The sequence below is a fragment of the Passer domesticus genome, chromosome 37 (assembly GCF_036417665.1).
Source record: "Passer domesticus isolate bPasDom1 chromosome 37, bPasDom1.hap1, whole genome shotgun sequence".
Taxonomy (NCBI): domain Eukaryota; kingdom Metazoa; phylum Chordata; class Aves; order Passeriformes; family Passeridae; genus Passer; species Passer domesticus.
Genome location: NC_087510.1, coordinates 50,985 through 74,782, shown reverse-complemented (window position 1 = coordinate 74,782; position 23,798 = coordinate 50,985). Strand labels below are relative to the sequence as shown.

General features: G+C 57.1%; 4 protein-coding genes across 4 annotated transcripts; 2 read left to right on the top strand and 2 right to left on the bottom strand.

The window, feature by feature from the left end:
• Window positions 1-94: 94 nt before the first annotated feature.
• On the bottom strand, window positions 95-5,556 carry LOC135288923 (1-phosphatidylinositol 4,5-bisphosphate phosphodiesterase beta-3-like). The gene is made up of 4 exons (XM_064402266.1): window positions 5,137-5,556; window positions 2,079-2,147; window positions 1,400-1,540; window positions 95-686 (listed from the first exon to the last, which is right to left on the bottom strand). The coding sequence occupies exons 1-4, from the start codon at window positions 5,425-5,427 to the stop codon at window positions 435-437; spliced, it is 753 nt and encodes a 250-aa protein (XP_064258336.1). The 5' UTR covers window positions 5,428-5,556; the 3' UTR covers window positions 95-434.
• A 211-nt stretch (window positions 5,557-5,767) lies between these two features.
• On the top strand, window positions 5,768-10,206 carry PPP1R14B (protein phosphatase 1 regulatory inhibitor subunit 14B). Its single transcript, XM_064402267.1, is given in 5 exon segments — window positions 5,768-6,074; window positions 7,514-7,525; window positions 7,527-7,595; window positions 9,292-9,324; window positions 9,878-10,206. Coding segments are annotated over 5 exon segments (435 nt in total). The 5' UTR covers window positions 5,768-5,822; the 3' UTR covers window positions 9,947-10,206.
• A 624-nt stretch (window positions 10,207-10,830) lies between these two features.
• Window positions 10,831-18,048, bottom strand: FKBP2 (FKBP prolyl isomerase 2). Its single transcript, XM_064402268.1, has 7 exons — window positions 17,928-18,048; window positions 16,223-16,369; window positions 13,475-13,525; window positions 13,234-13,295; window positions 12,386-12,432; window positions 11,761-11,796; window positions 10,831-11,044 (listed from the first exon to the last, which is right to left on the bottom strand). The coding sequence occupies exons 1-7, from the start codon at window positions 17,937-17,939 to the stop codon at window positions 10,983-10,985; spliced, it is 417 nt and encodes a 138-aa protein (XP_064258338.1). The 5' UTR covers window positions 17,940-18,048; the 3' UTR covers window positions 10,831-10,982.
• DNAJC4 (DnaJ heat shock protein family (Hsp40) member C4) lies at window positions 17,963-23,468 on the top strand. Its single transcript, XM_064402243.1, has 7 exons — window positions 17,963-18,042; window positions 18,754-18,791; window positions 19,670-19,763; window positions 21,091-21,254; window positions 21,768-21,944; window positions 22,917-23,034; window positions 23,442-23,468. The coding sequence occupies exons 1-7, from the start codon at window positions 18,016-18,018 to the stop codon at window positions 23,466-23,468; spliced, it is 645 nt and encodes a 214-aa protein (XP_064258313.1). The 5' UTR covers window positions 17,963-18,015.
• Window positions 23,469-23,798: the final 330 nt, after the last annotated feature.

Genomic DNA, 23,798 nt, shown 5'->3' with positions numbered 1-23,798 from the left:
TGGGGGATTTTGGGGAATTTTGGGGGATTTGGGGGATTTTGGGGGAATTTGGGGAATTTGGGGGAGTTTGGGGGAGTTTGGGGGAATTTGGGGTGGGTTTGGGGGAGTTTTGGGGATTTGGGGCGTTTGGGATGTTTGGGTTTTGGGGTTTTTGGGGCATTTTGGGGGTGATTTCTGGGAATTTTGGGGAGATTTTTGGGGTCATTTTAGGGAATTTTTCGGGTGATTTTGGGGAGATTTTTGAGGTGATTTTGGCGAGATTTGGGAGGTGTTTTAAGGAAGATTTGGGGGGATTTTAGGGAATTTTTGGGGGGGGTTTAAGGGAATTTTTGGGGTGATTTTGGGGAAGATTTGAAGGAATTTTTGGGGTGATTTTGGGCTGGTTTTGGGGTGATTCTGGGGTTTTTGGGGGTGATTTTATGCTGTTTTTGAGGTTATTTTAGGGGGGTTGGGATGATTTTGGGGTGATTTTTTGCTGGTTCTGGAGCTATTTTGGGGGTTTTGGGGTGATTTGGGGGTTTGTGGGGTGATTTTTTGCCGTTTTTGAGGTTATTTTGGGGTTTTGGGGCTGATTTTGAGGTGATTTTGGGGTTTTGGGGCACCCACGCCTTCCTGAGCAGCGTGTTCCACGACGCGTTCCGGGCCAGGATGTTCGTGGCCAGCTTGAACAGCTCCTCTGTCCACACCTGCACGGCTGCATTGGGGACCCAGAACCCCCCAAAACCCCCCAAAAAAACCCAAAATCCCCCCCCAAAACCCCCTCAAACCCCCCCCAAAAAAAAACAAAAAAAAAAACCCCAAAGCCCCTCAAAATCCCCCCAAAACCCTCCTCAAAAAAACCCCAAAATCCCCCCCAATCCCCCCAAAATCCCCCCAAATCTCCCCAAAGCCCCACAAATCCCCCAAAATCCCCCCAAATTCTCCACAAACCCCCCCAAATCTCCCCAAACCACCCCAAATCCCCCCCAAATCCTCCCCAAGACCCCCCAAAGCCCCTCCAAACCCTCCCTAAATCCCCCCAAATCCTCCCCAAACCCCCCCAAATCGCCCTAAACCCCCCCAAATCCCCCCAAATCCCCCCAAAGCCCCCCAAAATCCCCCCCAAACCCCCCCAAGACCCCCAAAATCCCCCAAATCCTCCCCAAATCCCCCCCAAATCCCCCAAAATCCCCCCCAAATTCCCCACAAAGCCCCCCAAATCCTCCCCAAGACCCCCCAAATCCTCCCCAAATCCCCCCAAGACCCCCCAAAAATCCCCTCAAATCCCCCCAAAACCCCCCAAAAATCCCCTCAAATCCTCCCCAAGACCCCCCAAAGCCCCCCCAAAGGTCCCAAATCCCCCTAAATCCCCCCCAAATCCCCCCCCTGCACCCCCTGCACCCCCCAGCCCCCCGCCCACCTGGGCCTCGCCGTCCCGCACGGCCACCAGGGTGAGGAAGCCGAGGTTGACGAGGTCGGGGCCGTGAACCACGGTGAGCAAACGGTGGGGAGGGGGACCCCCGGGGACCCCGAAGGCCAGGGCGGCCCGCGTGCGGGGGTCCTGAGGGGGGACCCCAAAAACGGGTGAAAAATGGGCAAAAATGGGTCAAAAATGGACCCAAACCCACCCAAAACGGAACCAAACCCACCCAAAATGGAACCAAAGCCACCCAAAATGGAACAAAACCACCCAAAAATGGGTCAAAAATACACCCAGAGACCCCCCCGGGGACCCCGAAGGCCAGGGCGGCCCGCGTGCGGGGGTCCTGTGCCACGGACCCCAAAATGGAACCAAAAAATCCCCAAATGGACCCAAAATGGAACCAAACCCCCCCCAAAATGAGCCCAAACCCCCCCAAATTGGGACCAAACCCCCCCAAAATGGACCCAGAGACCCCAAAATCGGCTCCAAGCCCCCCCCAAAATGGGGTCAAGCCCCCCCCAATGGGACCAGAAACCCCAAAAAAGCTCCCAAAAGCCCCCTGGAGACTCCAAAATCAACAACCCCCACCCCAAATCCCCATCCCAGCCCCCCAAATCCCCCCCAGGGACCCCCCAAATCCCCCCAGGGACCCCCCCCCAGGTTTTGGGGGTCCCACCTTGGGGGCGCGGGCGAAGCGCCCGGTGCGGGTGTCCCGGACACTGCAGAGGTCCAGGAGCTCCACCTCCTGTGGGACCCCGAAAATGGGGTCAGGGACCCCAAAAATGGGGTTAGGGACCCAAAAATGGGGTTAGGGACCCAAAATTGGGGTTAGGGACCCAAAAATGGGGTCAGGGAGCCCAAAATTTGGGTTAGGGAGCCCAAAAATGGGGTTAGAGACCCCAAAAATGGGTTTAGGGGGCCCAAAAATGGGGTCAGGGACCCCAAAAATGGGGACAGGGACCCCGAAAATGGGTCAGGGACCACAAAAAATGGGGGAAGATCCCAAAATCGCATCAGGGACCCCAAAAAATGGGGGGAGACCCCAAAAATGGGGTCAGGGACCCCAGAAATGGATCAGGGACCCCAAAAAATAGGTGAGGCACCCCAAAAATTATTCGGGGATTCCAGAAATTTGGGTCAGGGACCCCAAAACCCCTCAGGGACCCCCAAACACAAATCAGAGACCCTAAAATTCAGCTCAGGGACCCCAAAAATGGATTGGAGAGCCCAGAAATGGGTCAGAGACCCCAAAATTGGGTCAGAGACCCCAAAACTGGGTCAGGGATCCCAAAAATGGGGTCAGGGACCCCAAAAACGGCTCCGGGACCCCCCAAAATGGGGTCAGGAACCCCAAAAAAGGAGCCGTTTCCGAGTGGGGGGAGGGGCGGGGGCATTTCCGGGGCCGGGGTGGGGGAGGGGCGTGGGAAAAGCGCCCCCCCCCCCGCCCCTCCCCCCCTCCCCGGGGACCCCGCATCCGGCGGGGGGGGGAGGGGCCCCAAATTCGCCCAAAACCGCCCCAAATTCCGGCCGGGAGGGGCTGATAAGGGGGGAGGGGAATTTGGGGGAATTTTGGGGGAATTTGGGGGGGGTTGGGGGGGGTTGGGGCCGTTTTTGGGGGGGTTTGGGGGGAATTTGGGGCCTTTTGTGGAATTTTGGGTGAACTTAGGATTCTTTTGGTGAATTTTGGGGGGATTTGGGGGAATTTTGGGGAATTTTGGGTGAATTTTGGGGAATTTTGGGTGAATTTGGGGCCGTTTGGGGAATTTTGGGGGGATTTGGGGTCATGGCGGGGAAATTTTGGGGTAATTTTTTGGGGTCATTTTTGGGGTCATTTTTTGGAGTCTCTCCGGGGTCATTTGGGGCCGTTTTTTGGGGCACTTTGGGGTGATTTTGGGGCACTTTTGGGGTCACTTCGGGGTCATTTTCTGGGTGGTTTTGGGACCATTTTTGGGGCAGTTTTGGGGTCACTTTTGGGGTGGTTTTTGGGCGATTTTGGGGTGATTTCGGGGTGAATTTGGGGTGATTTTGAGGGAGTTTTGGGACCATTTTTAGGGTGGTTTTGGGGTCACTTTCAGTGCACTTTTGGGACCATTTTAGGGTGATTTTGGGGTGGTTTTGGGGTCAGTTTTGGGGTGGTTTCAGGGCGGTTTTGGAACCATTTTTGGGGGTGGTTTTGGGGTCACTTCTGGGGTGATTTCAGGGTAATTTTGGGGTGGTTTGGGGGGGATTTTTGGGACCATTTTTGGGGTAATTTTAGGGTGTTTTTGGGGTCCCTTTTGGGGTGATTTCAGGGGGTTTTGGGGTCACTGGGGTAATTCTTGGGGTGATTTCAGGGTGATTTTGGGAGTGATTTTTGGGTAATTTGGGGGTGGTTGCAGGGTGATTTTTGGGGTGATTTTGGGGGGATTTTTGGGACCATTTTTGGGGCACTTTGGGGATTACTTTCAGGGTATTCTGGGGGTGATTCCGGGGTGATTTTGGGGTCAGTTTTGGGGTGGTCTCAGGGGGGGTTTTGGGGTGATTTTGGGGTGGTTTCAGGGGTGATTTCAGGGTGATTTTGGGGGGGTTTTGGGGTGATTTTGGGGTGGTCTCAGGGGGGTTTCGGGGTGATTTTGGGGTCCCTTTCGGGGTCTCACCGCGCTGGGCCCCGTCCAGTAGAGGAAGAATCCGTCGGGGTCGACCCCTGAGCGTCACCGGGGTGTGGCTGGGGGGGGTCCTGGGGGGCCCAAAAACCTCCTGAGCCCCCAAAAAAAACCCCCAAAACCCCCACCCCCCCCAAAATCCCTCCAAAATCCCCCAAAAAACCCAAAAATATCCCCAAAAATCCCCCCCCCCAAATCCCCCCCAAAATCAGATAAACTCCAAAACCCCCCAAACCTCCCCAAAAAAAAAAAACAACCCCCCCCAAAACCCCCTCAAAACCCCCAAACTCCCCCCAAAAAACCAAAAATCCCCCCCCCCCCAAACCCCCCCAAAAAACCCAAAATCCCTCAAAAAATCCAAAAAACCCCCAAAACCTCCCCAAAACCTCCCAAAAAAAAAAAAACCAAAAAAACAAAAAAATCCCCCCCAAAAAACCCCAAACCCCCCCCAGAAACCCCAAAACCCCGAGGGGGGGAGGGGCCGTGCCTGAAAAGGGGGAGCCCCCCCCGGGGGGGGATTTTGGGGTGAAATGCGGGAGATTTGGGGTCCCGGGGGGGGCAGGACCCGATTTCCCGGAGTTTGGCCCCAAAATCGGGGTCAGGTCGGGAATTGGGGTCAGGGGGGGAGGGGAGGGGTTGGGGGGTCCCGGGGGGATTTTTGGGGAATTTTTGGTAATTTTGGGGTCGATTTTTGGGGTTAGAGTGATCTGGGGGGGATTTTTGGGGGAATTTTGGGGCGATTTTGGGGGGATTTTGGGATGATTTTTGGGGTCTCCCGGGGGTGATTTTTGGGACATTTGGGGGTAATTTTTGGGGTGATTTTGGGGACATTTGGGGGTGATTTTTGGGGTCTCCCGGGGGTGATTCTTGGGGGATTTCAGGGGATTTTTGGGGTGATTTTTGGGGTGATTTCGGGTGGTTTGGGGGTGATTTTTGGGGGTAATTTTTGGGTAATTTCGGGGTGGCTTCGGGGTGATTTTTGGGGTAAGTTTGGGGGTTTTTTGGGGTGATTTTTGGGCTGATTTGGGGGTGATTTTTGGGGTGATTTAAGGTGATTTTTGGGGTGATTCCGGGCGGTTTGGGGTCTCTCACCTCCTCCCAGCGGATGAATTTGCTGCCCCGCACGAGCAGCTCGGGCACGCGCGGCGGCTCCAGCGGGAGCGGGGCCCGAACCGGCACCGGGACCGGCACCGGCACCGGGGACAGGACCGGGACCCGAACCGGGACCCGGAGCGGGACCAGAGCCCGGGACAGAGCCCGGAGCCGAACCCGGACCCGGCTCCAATCCCGGACCCGGACCCGGACCGGAGCCCGGACCCGGACTCGAACCCGGCTCCAATCCCGGTTCCGATCCCGGCTCCGCCCCGGCAACGGCGCCGCCATCGCTGCCCGGGACGGGGGCGTGGCCAAGGAGAGGGGCGTGGCCCGAGCGTGAATATTAACCGCGAAGGGGCGTGGTCTAACTGGGTGTGTCCCATGGGGGCGTGACCGCTGGCCGTCAGCCGAACCGGAAATAGGCGTGTCCACGGGGGGGGCGTGGTTTAGCGATAACCCACGGGGGGCGTGGCCAACCAGCCGGGAGCGGCTCCAAAGGGGGCGTGGCCAACAACCGGCAGCGGCTCCAAAGGGGGCGTGGCCAACAACCGGGAGCGGCTCCAAAGGGGGCGTGGCCGCCACACAAAGGCGGCGGAAGCGGCGGGGGTGGGCGTGGCCCCGCCGCCGGGAGGGGGCGTGGCCCCGTTACGGGGGCGTGGCCGCTTCCGGTCGGCGGTCGCGGCATGGCGGAGCCGCGCGGCGGCCCCGGGCCCCCGGTGCCGGTGCCGGGTCCGGTGCCGGGTGCGGGTCCGGGCCCGGCCCCCGGGCCCCGCGTCTGCTTCGCCCCCGCGGCGGCGGCGGCGGCGGCGGCGGAGGAGGGCCCGGGGCGGGGCCGCGGGAAGGTCACGGTGCGCTACGACCGCAGGGAGCTCCGCAAGCGGCTGCACCTCGAGGAGTGGATCCTGGCGCAGCTGACCGCGCTCTACGACTGCCGGGTACCGGCACCGGCACCGGGAACCGGCAGCGGGAACGGGAACCGGGGAATGGGGAACCGGGAACCGGGAACGGGAGCGGGAACGGGAATGGGAACCGGGGAATGGGAACCGGGAACGGGAACGGGAATGGGAACGGGAATGGGAACGGGAACCGGGGATGGGGAACCGGGAACCGGGAACGGGAGCGGGAACGGGAACGGGAACCGGGGAATGGGAGCGGGGAATGGGAGCGGGGAACCGGGAACGGGAACGGGAATGGGAATGGGAACAGGAACCGGGGATGGGGAACCGGGGAACCGGGAACCGGGAACGGGGACGGGAACGGGAACGGGAATGGGAATGGGAACGGGAATGGGAACGGGAACTGGGGATGGGGAACCGGGGAACCGGGAACCGGGAACGGGAGCGGGAACCGGGAGCGGGGATGGGAACGGAGACCGGGAATGGGGAACAGCGATCGGGAATGGGAACCGGGGACTGGGGAGCCGGGATACGGGGATACGGGAATGGGGACGGGAATGGGAACGGGGACCGGGAAACGGGGAATGGGGAACCGGGGATGGGAACCGGAACGGGAACGGGAATGGGAATGGGAAACGGGGAACCAGGACACAGGGGATGGGGAATGGGAACTGGGAATGGAAATGGGATCGGGAATGGGGAACCGGGAGCGGGGATGGGGACATGGGAACTGAGGAACCGGGAATGGGAACTGGGGACGGGAACGGGGAATGGGGACAGGCGGGACACGGCGGGGAACGGGAACGGGAACAGGAATGGGAATTGGAACCGGGAATGGGAACAGGAACGGGACACAGGGACAGGAACGGGAATGGGAATGGGGCTGGGAATGGGAACAGGACCCCAAAATCGTCCCAAAGCAACGGCGAGAATGGCCCAAAAGTCACCACAAAACCTCCTCAAAATCACCTGAAACTGTTCCTAAGTCACCCCCAAAAATCAGCCCCAAAATCACTTCAAAATTCACCCCAAAATCACCTCAAAACCACCCCCAAAACCATCTCAAGAATCAGCTGGAACTGTTCCTAAATCACCCCAAAATTCACCCCAAAACCTTCTCAAAATCACCTCAAAACCATTCCCAAAGTCACCTCAAACTTGTCCCTAAATCACCTCAAAATTCACCCCAAAATCACCTCAAAACTGTCCCCAAAACCATCTCAAAAACGCCTGAAAATCATCCCAAAACCACCCAAATTCACCCCAAAACCATTCCCAAAATCACTTCCAAACTGTCCCAAAATCACCTCAAAAATCAGCCCCAAAATCGCCCAAATTCACCCCAAATCAATCCCAACCCCCTCCCCGGGGCCCCTGAGCCCCCCAAGCCCCCCAATCCCCTCTGCAGGGACCCCTCCCCCCCTTTGGGGTCCTTTTGGGGTCCCTGCCCTGATTCGGGGTCCCCATCGGGGCGGCAGGAGGAGGAGATCCCCCGAGCTGGAGATCGACGTGGACGAGCTGCTGGACATGGAGAGCGACGGCGCCCGCAGCGCCCCGCGTGCAGGTGGGCACGGGGAAAAACGGCAAAAACGGGCAAAAAACAGACAAAAAACAAACAAAAACGGGCAAAAACGGGAAAAAAACGGGCAACGGTGGGGAAAAAACTGACAAAAATGGGCAAAACCCCAGGGAAAAACAGGCAGAGAAACGGGGAAAAACGGACAGAAATGGACAAAAAATGGACAGAAATGGAAAAAAATGGGGAAAAAACGGACAAAAATGGGCAAAAATTGACAGGAATGAGAAAAAATGGGAAAAAATGGACAAAAATGGGGAAAAATGGGAAAAAATGGACAGGAATGGACAAAAAATGGACAAAAATGGGCAAAAATGGGGAAAAAACGGACAAAAATGGGCAAAAATTGACAGGAATGAGAAAAAATGGGAAAAAATGGACAAAAATGGGGAAAAATGGGAAAAAATGGACAGGAATGGACAAAAAATGGACAAAAATGGGCAAAAATGGGGAAAAAACGGACAAAAATGGGCAAAAAACAGACAGAAATGGACAAAAAATGGATAGAAATGGGAAAAAAAACGGACAAAAATGGGGAAGAAATGGACAAAAATAAGGCACAACATGGACAGAGATGGGCAAAAGCAACCAAAAATGGGCAAAAAACTGACAGAAATGGGCAAAAATGGGGAAAAAACTGACAAAAAACAGGTACAATATGGACTGAAATGGGCAAAAGCAACCAAAAATGAGGAAAAATGGGCATAAAATGGAGAGAAATGGGAAAAAATGGGGAAGAAATGGACAAAAATGGGAGAAAACGGACAAAATCATCCCAAAACTGCCCCAAAAGGATCCCCAAAACCACTGAAGCCACCCAAACCAGCCAAAAACGGCCAAAATAATCATAAAATCATCCTGAAATGGCCAAAAATAGCCAAAAAATCATCCAAAAATCACCTGAAACCACCTCTAAACTACCCTGAAAGTGCCAAAATCAGCCAAAATCACCCCAGAATCATCCTAAAATCACTGAAAACCACCTGAAACCACCCCAAACCACCCCAAACCCACCCGAAATAACCCCAAAATAATTTCAAAACCCACCTGAAACCACGTGAAATAACCCCCAAAACCACCGGAAACCACCCGAAAACCACTGAAACCACCCGAAACCACCCAAAATCATCGTCAAAATCAGGCAAAAGGACCCAAAATCACCCTAAAGAACCCCGAAACCACCTGGAATAACCCCAAAATCATCCCAAAACCACCCAAAATCACCTGAAATAACCCCACCACCACTGAAACCACCCCAAATCACCCCAAATATTGCCCTAAAATCACCCCCAAAACCTCCCCAAAATCATCCCAAATATCCCCAAAACAACCCCAAAAATCAGCACCAACCCCCTGCAAAATCTGTCCCCAAATCCCCCAAAAATCCCCCCAAAAATGAACCCCAAAATCCCTTGGGGTCCCTCCCAGGAACAGCCCCAAATCCTCCCAAAAAATCCCCAAAATCTCCCCAAAATCTGCCCAAAAAATCCCCAAATTCCCCCCAAAATGCCCAAATTCCCCCCAAAATGCCCAAAATCCCCCCAAAAAATCCCCTAAAATGCCCCAAATCCCCCCAAATTCTGGGCGTGGCTGTGGGGGAGGGGCCCGGGGGGGTTTCAGGGACCCCAAATTTTGGGGGGCCCCCAAATCCTGACCCCCCAAATCCTCCCCTCCCCCCAGGAGATCCTCGTTGACTGTTACAAACCCACCGAGGTGAGGGGGCGGGGGGTTGGGGGGAATTTGGGGGGATTTGGGGAGATTTGGGGGGGGCTTTGGGGAATTCTGGGGAATTTACAGAATTTGGGGGGATTTTGGGGGAGATCTGGGGATTTTGGGGGGATTTGAGGGGATTTTTGGGGAGATTTTGGGGGGATTTCAGGGAATTTTGGGGGATTTTGGGGAATTTTAGGGATTTTTGGGACATGATGGAGGAATTTTGGGGGCATTTTAGGAAATTTTGGGTCATTTTGGGGCATTTTGGGTCCCTTTTTTGGGTTGGGGGGGTCTCGTTTTGGGGGGGATTTGGGGGAATTTTGGGGGATTTTTAGGGGGGATTTTAAGATTTTGGGGTGGGTTTTTGGGGGGAATTTTGGGGATTTTTGGGAGGGAATTCGGGGAGGTTTCAGGGGATTTTTCCAAGGGATTTTCAGGGAATTTTCGGGGAATTTTGGGGCAATTTCGGGGGTGGATTTTATCCTGGGGAATTTCAGGGACCCCCCAAGGATTTTGGGGTCCCCCTGACCCCCCCTTTCCCCTCCCCCCCCAGGCGTTCGTGGGGGATCTCCTGGAGAAAATTCGGGGGATGCAGAAACTCAACACCCCCCAGAAGAAATGACCCCAAACTGGGGAAATCCCCCCAAAATGCAGGGGGACCCCCAGCCTCACCCCCGCCCCAATTCCGGGGGGACTCCCCCATTTCTGGGGTCCCCCCCCTGCAGAGATAATCACTCCCCCCCTCCCCCACTGGTTTTGGGGGGTCCTGGGAGGGATTTGGGGGGAATTTGGGGGTTTTTGGGGTTTGTTTTAGTTTTTTTTTTAATTCCGGGGGGTTTGGGTTGTTTTTATATGGGTTTAATAAAAGCAGCTTTGACATTTTCGGGCTCGGCCTCGTTTTGGTTCTTTCAATATTTAAAAAAAAAAACACTCTTAAATCTCTCCCAAAATGTTCCCCAAATTATCCCAAAATCTCCCCGAAATTACCCAAAAATCACCCTTAAATTCACCCCAAATTACCCCAAAAATCACCCCGAATTTACCCCAAAAATCGCTATTAAATTCACCTCAAAAGTACCCAAAAGTCACCTTGAATCCCCCCAAAAATCACCTTAAATTCACCTCCAAATTATCCCAAAATCGCCCTTAAATTCACCCCAAAATCACCCCGAAATTGCCTCCAAATCCCCCCAAAAATCACCTCGAAATCATCCCAGAAATTGCTCATAAATTCACCTCAAAATTACCCCAAATTTACACAAAAATCACCCCAAAGTTACCCCAAAAATCGTCCTTTAATTCACCCCAAAATTACCCCAAAATCACCCCAAAATTACCTCAAAATCTCACAAAAATCACCCCAAAATCACCCCCCAAAATCGCCCTCAAATTCACCCCAAAATTACCCCAAAGTCACACAAAAATGACCCTGAAATCACCCCAAAAATCGCCGTTAAATTCACCCCAAAATGACCCAAAAAACAAAACCAGCCCTGGCAGCAGAACTTGGGTTTAACCCTTTATTGACCCCAACATTTGGGGTTCCCCCTCCCCCCCCCCAAACCCTGGGGGGACCCCAAAATGCGGGGCTGGGCAGGGGGGAGGGGCTGGGGGGAATTCGGGGGAAATTTGGGGAAATTTGGGGGTTTTGGGGCCCCCTAAAGCTCCGGGCGCCGCTCGATCTTCAGCAGCTCCACCTCGAAAATCAGCACGGCCCCCCCTGGGCACGGGGTCAGCACCCCAGAATCACCCAGAAATACCCCAAAATCACCACAAAATACCCCAAAATCCCCCCAAAAATCACCCGGAAATCCCCCCAAAATCACCACAAAATACCCCAAAATCACCCCGAAATTATCCTGAAATTATCCCAAAAATCACCCCAGAAATCACCCTGAAATTACCCAGAAATCCCCCCAAAATCACCACAAAATACCCCCAAATCCCCCCAAAAGTCACCCTGCAATTCCCCCAAAATCACCACAAAAATCCCCCCAAAATTATCCAAAATCACCCCAAAATTATCCCAAAATCCCGCCAAAATCCCCCCAAAAATCACCTCAAAATTATCCCAAAATCATCCCAAAATTACCCCAAAATCTCCCTGAAATCACCCCAAAATTATCCCAAAATAACCCCAAAATCACCACAAAAATCACCTTGAAATTATCCCCAAAATGCCCCCAAAAATCACCTCAAAATTACCCCAAAAAAACCCCAAAAATCACCCCAAAATTACCCCAAAAAATCACCCCCGAAATCCCCCCAAAATTGTCCCCAAATCCCCCCAAAAATCACCCTGAAATCCCCCCAAAATCACCCACAAAAATCCCCCCAAAATTCCCCAAAATCCCCCCCAAAATCCCCCCAAATCCCTCCCAACCCCAAAATCCCCATTTTTTACCCCAAAATCCCCCTGGGGGGGTCAGGGCTCACCTGGGATTTTTGGGGGGGCGCCTCGGTCCCCGTAACCTGGGGGGATGGGCAGGGGTCAGGGGGTCCCTTTGGGGTCTCCCCCAATTTTGGGCTCCCCCCATTTTTGGGGTTTTTTTTTTTTTGTTTTTTCCCCCCAAATTTTGGGGTCTCCCCCCATTTTTGGGGGTTTTTTTCCCCCATTTTTGGGTCATTATTGGGGTTTTTCCCCCATTTTTTGGGCTTTTCCCCCCAATTTTGGAGTCTCCCCCAATTTTTGGGGTTTTTTTCCCCAATTTTGGTTTTTTTCCCCCCATTTTTGGGTCATTTTTTGGGATTTCCCCCCCAATTTTGGGGTCTTCCCCCCAGTTTTCGGTTTTTCCCCCCAATTTTGGGTTCTCCCCCCACTTTTTTGGGGTTTTTTCCCAATTTTGGGGTCTCCCCCCCATTTTTGGGTCCCTTTTTTGGGTTTTTCCCCCCAGTTTTAGGGTCTCCCCCCCAATTTTGGGTTTTCTCCCCAATTTTGGGCTCCCCCCCATTTTTTGGGGTTTTTTTCCCCCATTTTAGGGTCTCCCCTCCCCCCGTTTTTGGGATTTTCCCCAAATTTTGGGTTTTTCCCCCCATTTTGGGGGCGGTTTTGGGGTCTCACCCAGCTCCGGGGGGATCACGAGCTTCCTCTTCTCCCCCTCGCACATCCTGGGGGCCAAAATCCCACAAATTCACCCCAAAATCCACCCCAAAATCCCGGGAATTCACCCCAAAATCCACCCCCAAATCCCCCCCAAAAATCCAGGGATTCACCCCAAAATCCCAGAGTCCCAAAATCCTGGGAATTCACCCCAAAAGATCTGGGAAATTCCCCCCCAAAATCCCAGGAATTCACCCCAGAAAATCTGGGAATTCCCCCCAAAATCCTCCCCCAAAATCCCAGGAGTTCTCAAAATCCCGGAGTCCCAAAATCCCGGGAATTCCCCCCAAAATTTCAGTCCCAAAATCCCGGGAATTCCCCCCAGAATCCGGGAATTTCCCCTCCCCCCTTTCTGAGGGTCCCAGTGCCCCCCCCCCAGGGCTCCAGGTCAGGGGTCAGGGGTCACTCAGGGGTCAGTGGTCACTCAGGGGTCACTGGTCAGGGGTCAGTCAGTGGTCAGTTGGTCAGTGGTCACTCAGGGTCACTCAGGGTCAGTCAGGGGTCACTGTCAGTGGTCAGTGGTCACTGTCAGGGGTCAGGGGTCACTCAGTGGTCACTCAGGGGTCAGTGGTCACTGTCAGTGGTCACTCAGGGTCACTCAGTGGTCAGTGGTCACTCACCCCAGCAGGCCCTGGTCCCAGCCCTTGATGACCTGGCCTGTCCCCAGTGAGAACACGAACGGCTGGGCAGGGTCAGGGGTCACTGTCACTGGTCAGTGCTGGTCAGTCAGGGGTCAGTGGTCACTCAGGGTCACTCAGGGTCACTCAGTGGTCACTCAGGGTCACTCAGGGTCACTCAGGGTCACTCACCCCAGCAGGCCCTGGTCCCAGCCCTTGATGACCTGGCCTGTCCCCAGTGAGAACACGAACGGCTGGGCAGGGTCAGGGGTCACTGTCACTGCTCAGTGCCGGTCACTCAGGGTCACTCAGGGTCACTCAGGGGTCAGTGGTCAGTTGGTCACTGGTCAGTTGGTCAGTGGTCACTCACCCCAGCAGGCCCTGGTCCCAGCCCTTGATGACCTGGCCTGTCCCCAGTGAGAACACGAACGGCTGCTCCCCGGCTCAGGCTGCTGTCGAAGGGGGTCCCGTCCTCCAGCGTGCCCTGCCCAGGACCAGTGTAAACCAGTATGGACCAGTATAAACCAGTAAGGACTGGTATAGACCAGTATGGACTGGTACGGACCAGTATAAACTGGTAAGGACCAGTGTGGACCGGTATAAACCAGTATAGACAGGTATGGACCAGTATAGAAGAGTGTGTGCCCCCAGTCCCTCCCAGTCCCTCCCAGTATCCCCAGTTTACCGTGTAGTGCAGTGTCAGTACATCTCCCCTCCGGCTCCTCTCCCCACATCTCTCCCAGTGCTCCCAGTATCCCCAGTTTACTGTGTAATGGAGCGTTAACACGTCTCCCCTCCGGGATCTCTCCCCACACCGCTCCCAGTCCCTCCCAGTGCTCCCAGTCCATCCCAGTACCGTGTAGTGTAACGTGAGCACATCTCCCCTCCTGGATCTCTCCCCACATCTCTCCCAGTCCATCCCAGTGCTCCCAGTGCTCCCAGTATCCCCAGTTCATACCGTGTAATGCAGTGTCAGCACGTCCCCCCCTCCGGCTCCTCTCCCCACACCGCTCCCAGCACTCCCAGTTTACCCAGTTTACCCAGTTTACCCAGTTTACCGTGTAATGCAGCGTTAACACATCTCCCCTCCGGGATCTCTCCCCACATCTCTCCCAGTTTACCCAGTTTCCCCAGTTCATACCGTGTAATGCAGTGTCAGCACGTCCCCCCTCCGGGATCTCTCCCCACACCGCTCCCAGTCCCTCCCAGTGCTCCCAGTCCATCCCAGTACCGTATAATGGAGGGTCAGCACGTCCCCCCTCCTGGATCTCTCCCCGCACCGCTCCCAGCACTCCCAGCACTCCCAGTATCCCCAGTATCCCCAGTTTACCGTGTAATGCAGCGTTAACACGTCCCCCCTCCGGCTCCTCTCCCCACACCGCTCCCAGCACTCCCAGTATCCCCAGTATCCCCAGTTCATACCGTATAATGCAGTGTCAGCACGTCCCCCCCTCCGGCTCCTCTCCCCACACCGCTCCCAGCACTCCCAGTTTACCCAGTTTACCGTGTAATGCAGTGTCAGCACGTCCCCCCTCCGGGATCTCTCCCCGCACTGCTCCCAGCGCTCCCAGCACTCCCAGTTTCCCCAGTTTACCGTGTAGTGCAGTGTCAGCACGTCCCCCCCTCCGGCTCCTCTCCCCACATCTCTCCCAGTGCTCCCAGTGCTCCCAGTTTCCCCAGTTTACCGTGTAATGCAGCGTTAACACGTCCCCCCTCCGGCTCCTCTCCCCACATCTCTCCCAGCACTCCCAGTTTCCCCAGTTTACCGTGTAATGGAGGGTCAGCACGTCCCCCCTCCGGGATCTCTCCCCACATCTCTCCCAGTGCTCCCAGTTTACCCAGTATCCCCAGTTTACCGTGTAATGGAGGGTCAGCACGTCCCCCCTCCGGGATCTCTCCCCACACCGCTCCCAGTCCCTCCCAGTGCTCCCAGTCCATCCCAGTACCGTATAATGGAGGGTCAGCACGTCCCCCCTCCTGGATCTCTCCCCGCACCGCTCCCAGCACTCCCAGCACTCCCAGTATCCCCAGTATCCCCAGTTTACCGTGTAATGCAGCGTTAACACGTCCCCCCTCCGGCTCCTCTCCCCACATCTCTCCCAGCACTCCCAGTTTCCCCCAGTTTACCGTGTAATGCAGTGTCAGCACGTCCCCCCTCCGGGATCTCTCCCCACATCTCTCCCAGTGCTCCCAGTTTACCCAGTATCCCCAGTTTACCGTGTAGTGCAGTGTCAGCACATCTCCCCTCCGGGATCTCTCCCCACATCTCTCCCAGTGCTCCCAGTTTACCCAGTATCCCCAGTTTACCGTGTAATGGAGGGTCAGCACATCCCCCCTCCGGGATCTCTCCCCACATCTCTCCCAGTGCTCCCAGTTTACCCAGTATCCCCAGTTTACCGTGTAATGGAGGGTCAGCACGTCCCCCCTCCGGCTCCTCTCCCCACATCTCTCCCAGCACTCCCAGTACCCCCAGTTCATACCGTGTAATGGAGGGTCAGCACATCTCCCCTCCGGCTCCTCTCCCCACACCGCTCCCAGTGCTCCCAGTGCTCCCAGTATCCCCAGTCCATACCGTGTAATGCAGGGTCAGCACGTCTCCCCTCCTGGATCTCTCCCCACACCGCTCCCAGCACTCCCAGTGCTCCCAGTCCATCCCAGTACCGTATAATGCAGTGTCAGCACGTCCCCCCTCCTGGATCTCTCCCCACATCTCTCCCAGTCCCTCCCAGTGCTCCCAGTCCATCCCAGTACCGTATAATGCAGTGTCAGCACGTCTCCCCTCCTGGATCTCTCCCCACACCGCTCCCAGCACTCCCAGTTTACCCAGTATCCCCAGTTTACCGTGTAATGCAGTGTCAGCACGTCCCCCCTCCTGGATCTCTCCCCGCACCGCTCCCAGCACTCCCAGCACTCCCAGTTTACCCAGTTTACCGTGTAATGGAGGGTCAGCACATCCCCCCTCCGGCTCCTCTCCCCACACCGCTCCCAGTGCTCCCAGTCCATCCCAGTACCGTGTAGTGCAGTGTCAGCACGTCCCCCCTCCGGGATCTCTCCCCACACCGCTCCCAGCACTCCCAGTATCCCCAGTTTACCGTGTAGTGCAGCGTTAACACGTCCCCCCTCCGGCTCCTCTCCCCGCACCGCTCCCAGCACTCCCAGTGCTCCCAGTCCATCCCAGTACCGTATAATGGAGGGTCAGCACGTCCCCCCTCCGGCTCCTCTCCCCACATCTCTCCGGCCGCCTCCGGACCCCGATCTGCACCTTGCGCGCCTCGGCCGCCAGGGGGCGCTCGGGGGGCAGCGCCAGCGCCAGCGCCAGCAGCAGCCACTGGGAATGATAATTAATTATCGTTAATTGGCATTAATTGTCATCTTAATGAGACCTTAACAGCACCCTGAGTGACCCTCAGTGCCCCTGAGTGCCACCCTGAACATCCCTGACACACCCTGAGTGTCACTGACAGCGCCAGCGCCAGCAGCAGCCACTGCCAGTGATAATTAATTATCATTTATTGCCATCTTAATGAGACCTTAACAGCACCCTGAGTGTCACTGAGTGTCACTGACAGCGCCAGCGCCAGCAGCAGCCACTGGGAAATTATAATTAATTATCGTTAATTGGCATTTATTGTCACTTATTGGCATTTATTGTCATCTTAATGGAACCCTGAGTGACCCTCAGTGCCACCCTGATACACCCTGAACATCCCTGACACACCCAGTGACACTGACAGCGCCAGCACCAGCAGCAGCCACTGCGAAATGATAATTAATTATCATTAATTGGCATCTATTGGCATTTATTGTCATCTTAACATCACCCTGAGTGACCCTCGGTGACACTGACAGCGCCAGCGCCAGCAGCAGCCACTGCCAATGATAATTAATTATCATTAATTGGCATTTATTGGCATTTATTGGCATTTATTGTCACTTTTATTGTCATTTACTGTCACCTACTGTCATTTAATGTCACTCACTGTCATTTAACGTCACCTTAATGTCAATTAATGTCAATTAATGTCACTAATTGTCACTTATTGTCACTCCTATTGTCACTTTTGTCACTTACTGACATTTATTGTTGTCTGCTGTCACCTACTGTCACCTAGTGACACTAATTGTCATTTAAGGTCACTCGTTGTCACTTTTACTGCTAATTAATGTCACTCATTGTCACTTTTATTGCTAATTAATGTCACTTGTGGTCACTTTTATTGCTAATTAACGTCACTCATTGTCACTTTTATTGTCATTCATTGCTCCTTGCTGCCACCTATCGTCACTCATTGCCACTTAACACCACCTTAACGGCAATTAATGTCACTAATTGTCACTTACTGACGTTTGTTGTCACTTTTATTGTCACTTACTGCCACTAATTGCCATTTGCTGTCACTAATTGTCACTTTTACCGTTAATTAATGTCACTTACTGTCACCTATTGCCATTTACTGTCACTTTTACTGCCACTTTTGTCACTTTTATTGTCGTTTTTTGTCATTTTTTGTCGTTTTTTGTCGTTTTTTGTCGTTTTTTGTCCCCCGCTGTCCCCGTTAGCGCCGCCAGGGGGCGCTCTCACCCGGCGCGCCCGTGACGTCACCGCGGCGCCGCGCCCGTGACGTCACCGAGCCCCAAACCGGCCCCCCGGGACCCCCCCAACCCCCCCCCCGCCCATCCCCCACCCCCCCCGCCCATCCCCCACCCCCGGCGGCCTCAGCGCCCCCCGAGCGGCCCCCGCGCCCCCCCCGCCCCTCCCCCGCCCCCCTGAGCCCCCCCCCAGGGCCCCCCCAACCCCCCCCGGCCCCCCCCGAGCTCCCCCCGCCCCCAAATCCCCCCCCGGGACCCCCCAAAATCCGCCCCTCCCCCCCTCCCCCCCCCCGCACCTCCGCCGCCATCGCGGTTCTTCTCCGGGTCACGTGACCGCCCGTTTCCGGTCACGTGGCGCCGCCCCCGGAAGCGGAAGCGGCGGCGATGGCGGCGCGGCGCGCGGTTGCCATGGTAACGGCCGGGCCCCGAGGTGTTAATTAACCCCCAAATCAGCGCTAATTAGCGCCCCCTCCCCCCCAAGCAGCGCCTCGTTTGCATGGGGAGCCCCCGGCGCGGCCGCTGCTCGGCTGCGGGGCCCGGCGCGGCGTTAATTTGCGTTATTTTCCATTAATTGGGCGTTAATTAGTGCTGGGGGGGGGATTAGCGGTGTTGGGGGGTAATTAGTGTTAATTAGAGGGGCGCGACGGGGTCTGCGGCTGCTGGACGCCAATCGCCGCTAAATAACTCGTCAATATTTTGCTGATTTGCTGTTGGCGCTAATTAAGGGCCTAATCATCAATAATTATGAGCTAATTAGCATTAATTAATAGCTTGTCTGTTGGTAATCAATCACCGATGACTCACTGTGTATTCAGCAGAAATTAATGGCTTTATTAATAAGTATTAGGCGCTTTGGGGTAATTAATAGGGTAAGTAGCACAATTAATTGATTAATTAGCGGTAATTAAGAACCAAATGGGCGGGAATTGCTGAGATAATGCCAATTAATGCCCTCATTAACGCTAATTAAAGCCCTCATTAACGCTAATTAACGCCGGCCACTCCACAAGCCCGAACTGCCGGGGGTCTTGGAATTAATTAGGGGTTAATTAGGGGTTAATTAGTGGTTAATTAGGGGTTTATTAGGGGTTAATTAGTGGCTAATTAAGGCGTTAATTGCAGGCGCCCTGGGCCCCGCGCTGGAGGGGCCTCAGCACCAGGTGAGACCAAAACCGCCCCAAATTACCCCAAAATTACCCCAAAATGGCCAAAAACTGCCCCAAAATATCCCAAAATATCCGAAAACTGCCCCAAAATATGCCAAATTTCACCTGCAAACTTCAAAAACTGCCCCAAAATGCCCCGAAATCCCCCCAAAACTGCCCCAAAATCCCCCCAAATGCCTCAAACTGCCCCAAAACTGCATCAAAATGTCCCAAAATTCCCAAAATGCCCCAAAATCTTCCATAGCTGCCCCAAACTGCCCCAAAACTGCCCCAAAATGCCCCAAAATGCCCCAAATTCCCCCCAAACTGCCCCAAATGGCCCCAAAATCTCCCAAAGTTGCCCCAAAACGGCCCCAAACTGCCTCAAAATGGCTCCAAAATCCCCTAAAACGGCCCCAAAAATGCCCCAAAATCCCCAAATGCCCCAAAATGCCCAAAGTGCCCCAAAATCCCCAAATGCCCCAAAATGCCCAAAGTGCCCCAAAATCCCCAAATGCCCCCAAAATCCCCTAAAACGGCCCCAAAATCCCCAAAAGCCCCAAAATCCCCAAAGTGCCCCAAAATGCCCAAAGTGCCCCAAAATGCCCAAAGTGCCCCAAAATCCCCAAATCCCCCAAAATGCCCAAAGTGCCCCCAAAATCCCCAAAGTGCCCCAAAATGCCCAAATGCCCCAAAATCCCCAAAAGCCCCAAAATCCCCAAAGTGCCCCAAAATCCCCAAAGTGCCCCAAATCCCCAAATGCCCCAAAATCCCCAAAATCCCCCAAAATCCCCAAATGCCCCAAAATCCCCAAAATCCCCAAAATCCCCAAAATGCCCAAAGTGCCCCAAATCCCCCAAAATGCCCAAAGTGCCCCAAATCCCCCGTTCCAGCCCGACCCCCCCCGACCCCCACGCCGAGCTCGGGGTCCGTCCCGGCGCCTCCCCCCAGGAAATCCGCGCCGCCTTCCTGGCCCGCTGCAAGGAGGTGCCAAACTGGGCAGACTGGGAGGGACTGGGGGGGACTGGGGGGGGGGAGATGGGGATTTGGGGGGGAAAAACGGAGATTTGGGGGTGGAAAACAGTGATTTTAAGGACAGAAATGGGAGATTTGGGGAGAAAAATGGAACTGGGTTAAACTGGGACAAACTGGGATGGACTGGGATAAGAACTGGGAGGGACTGGGAGGGACTGGGAGGGGGGAAATCGTGATTTTGGGGTCCAAAATGGTGATTTTGGGGGCAAAAATGGCAGCGGAAGGGACAGAAATGGGAGGTTTGGGGGTGAAAATGGAACTGGGTTAAACTGGGAGGGACTGGGAGGGGGGAAATGGGGATTTTGGGGGAAAAATGGTGATTTTGGGGATAAAAATGGTGATTTTGGGGTGAAAAACTGAGATTTTGGGGTGGAAAATGGCAGCGGGAGGGACAGAAATGGGAGGTTCGGGGGTAAAAATGGAACTGGGCTAAACTGGGACAAACTGGGAGGGAACTGGGAGGGACTGGGAGCACTGGGGACCCCCCTCGGACCGTACCAAGTGTCTCGGGGGGGGGGTGTCCCGTATTTTGGGGACCCCTCCCCATACAATTTCCCCCCTCCCTCACACCCCAAACTTTCCAGGAGGTGTCCCCAGGTGTCCCAGGGTGTCCCCAGATGTCCGAGGGGGGGTCCCGTGTTTTGGGGACCCCCCCCGTGGTCACTGTCACCCCCCCGTCCCCCTCACGGGACCACTCGGACCCTACCAAGTGTCTCGAGGGGGGGTGTCCCGTATTTTGGGGACCCCTCCCCACCCGTTTTCCCCCCTCCACCCCAAACTTTCCAGGAGGTGTCCCCAGGTGTCCCAGGGTGTCCCCCGGTGTACGGAGCGGGGGTCCCGGTTTTGGGGACCCCCCCGTGGTCACTGTCACCCCCCCGGCCATTGTGACCCCTCACAGGATCCCCTCGGACCCTACCAAGTGTCTCGGGGGGGGGGGGGTGTCCCGTATTTTGGGGACCCCTCCCCACCCCTTTTTCCCCCTCCCTCACACCCCAAACTTTCCGGGAGGTGTCCCCAGGTGTCCCAGGGTGTCCCCAGATGTCCGAGGGGGGGTCCCGTGTTTTGGGGACCCCCCCGTGGTCACTGTCACCCCCGTCCCCCTCACGGGACCACTCGGACCCTACCAAGTGTCTCGAGGGGGGTGTTCCGTATTTTGGGGACCTCTCCCCACCCGTTTTCCCCCCTCCCTCACACCCCAAACTTTCCGGGGGGTGTCCCCAGCTGTCCCGGGGGGGGTTCCCGCTCTCGGGGACCCCTCCCTGCCCGTGTCCCCCCTCAGGTTCACCCCGACGGGGACCCCTCGGACCCCTCCCGCCATGGCCGCTTCCTGCGCCTGGCCGAGGCCTACGCGGCCCTGAGCGCCCCCCGCGCCCCCCCCCCGGGGCCCCCCCGGGACCCCCCCCCCGGCCCGGGACCCCCCCCCCGGCCCGGGACCCCCCCGAGGTAACGGGGGGCGGGGGTCCCACAGGGACTGGGGGGGGTTGGGGGTCCCTGGGGGTTTTGGGGGGGTCCCTGAGGGTTTGGGGGGAGGGGTCCTGGGGGGGGGATCTCGGGGGTCCCTGAGGGTTTGGGGGGGGTCCCTGAGGGTCGGGGGTGGTTTTGGGGGGATCTCGGGGGTCCCTGAGGGTCTTGGGGAGGGTCCCTCGGGGTCCCTGAGGGTTTGGGGGAGTCCCCTGGGGGCATCCTGGGGGTCTCTGATAATTGGGGGAGGTCACTGAAGGTCCCTGAGGGTTTGGGGGGGGTTCCTGAGGGGGTCCCTCAGGGTTCGGGGGGGGTTCCTGAGGGGTCCTGGGGTCTCTGAGGGGGTCCTGGGGGTCTCTGATGATTGGGGGGGGGTCCCTGGGGGGATCCTGGGGGTCTCTGAGGGTTTGAGGGGGGTCCCTGAGGGGGGTCTCTGCTGACTGGGGGGTCCCTGAGGGGGTCTCTGATAATTGGGGGGGGTCCCGGGGGTCGCAGCGGGGAGCAGGAGCGGCGTTACTGGGAGGAGGAGCGGCGTTACTGGGAGGAGAACCGGCGTTACTGGGAGCAGTTCCGGCCCCCCCGGGGCGCCCCCCGCGCCCCCCACGGGCGGCTCCTGGGGCTGCTGCTGCTGCTGATGGCGCTGGGGGGGCTGGGCCACGCGCTGGCCTACAGGTGGGACCCCCGGAATGGGGCTGGGGGCTGCAGAATGGGGCTGGGGGCTGCAGAATGGGGCTGGGGACCCCCGGAATGGGGCTGGGGGCTGCAAAAATGGGGCTGGGGGACCCCCGGAATGGGGCTGGGGGCTGCAGAATGGGGCTGGGGGCTGCAAAAATGGGGCTGGGGGCTCCAAAATGGGGCTGGGGGCTGCAGAATGGGGCTGGGGGCTCCAGAATGGGGCTGGGGGCTGCAAAAATGGGGTTGGGGACCCCCGGAATGGGGCTGGGAGACCCCCGGAATGGGGCTGGGGGCTGCAGAATGGGGCTGGGGGCTCCAAAATGGGGCTGGGGACCCCCGGAATGGGGCTGGGGGCTCCAGAATGGGGCAGGGGGCTCCAAAATGGGGCTGGGGGCTCCAGAATGGGGCTGGGGGCTCCAGAATGGGGCTGGGGGCTGCAAAAATGGGGCTGGGGACCCCCGGAATGGGGCTGGGGGCTGCAGAATGGGGCTGGGGGGCTCCAGAATGGGGCTGGGGGCTCCAGAATGGGGCTGGGGACCCCCGGAATGGGGCTGGGGGCTGCAAAATGGGGCTGGGGGCTGCAGAATGGGGCTGGGGACCCCCAAAATGGGGCTGGGGGCTCAATAATGGGGCTGGGGGCTGCAGAATGGGGCTGGGGACCCCCGGAATGGGGCTGGGAGACCCCCGGAATGGGGCTGGGGGCTGCAAAAATGGGGCTGGGGACCCCCGGAATGGGGCTGGGGGCTCCAGAAATGGGAGAGACAGCCCAAAATGGGCTATTTCCCAGATTTAGGGGGGAATTTTGGGGTGAATCCCCCCGAATTTCAGGGTACATTTTGGGTTAAATCCCCCCAATTCTGGGGGTACATTTTGGGGTGAATCCCCCCCGGATTTTGGGGTGAATCCCCCCAATTTTGAGGGTACATTTTGGGGTGAATCCCCCCGCTTTGGGGTCCCTTTGCCCCCCAGGTACGTGGCCGGCGCCCACGCCGCCTTCCTGGACCGGCAGGACCGGGAGCTGCGCGCGGCCTACGAGAGGGCCCGCAGCCGGTGGGCACGGGGGCATGGGGGGGGGGGTCTGGGGGGGGTCCCTGGGCGGGGTTTGGGGGTCCCTGAGGGGATTTGGGGGGGTCCTGAGGGGATTTGGGGGGTCCCAGGGGGGTCTGGGGGGTTCCGGGGGGGGTCTGGGGGGTCCCTGAGGGGATTTGGGGGGTCCCGGGGGGGGTCCTGGGGGGTCCCAGGGGGGGTTGGGGGGTCCCTGAGGGGATTTAAGGGGGTCCCAGGGGGGTTTGGGCGGGGCCAAAGAGGATTTGGGGGGAGTTAAAGGTGATTTTGGGGGGACAATCCAGGGTTTAAAAGGGATTTGGGGGGGGTCTGAGGGGTCCTTTGGGGTCTGGGGGGGTTTTGGGGACATTTTGGGGGTCTCTGGGGGGGGGGAGGGGTCTCTGTTCTCTGTCCCCTCCCCCCCCGTGACCTCTGACCCCTGACCCGCAGGGCGGTGGTCGCTCGAGGATCTCCTGAAGCGGCTGCGGGAGCGGGGGAGGGGCGGGGGAGGGGGAGGGGGGAGGGGAGGGGCCCTGAGCCGCCCCCTCCTCCTCCCGCCCCTCCCCCCGCCTCCTCCCGCCCCTCCCCCCGCCGCCCCTCCCCCTCCGTGCTCCGCCGGGAGCCCCCAGGTGAGGCCAGGGTGGGGGAGGGGCGTGGGGGAATCCCCGGGGTGGGGGAGGGGCGGGGAATCCCCGGTATTCCCCAAGCCCCGCCCCCTCCGCGCTCAGGCCACGCCCCTCTCCCATCAGAAAATTTCGCGCTCATTTTTAGCCACGCCCCCTTTCCCCTCACGATTTCCCCGCCCTC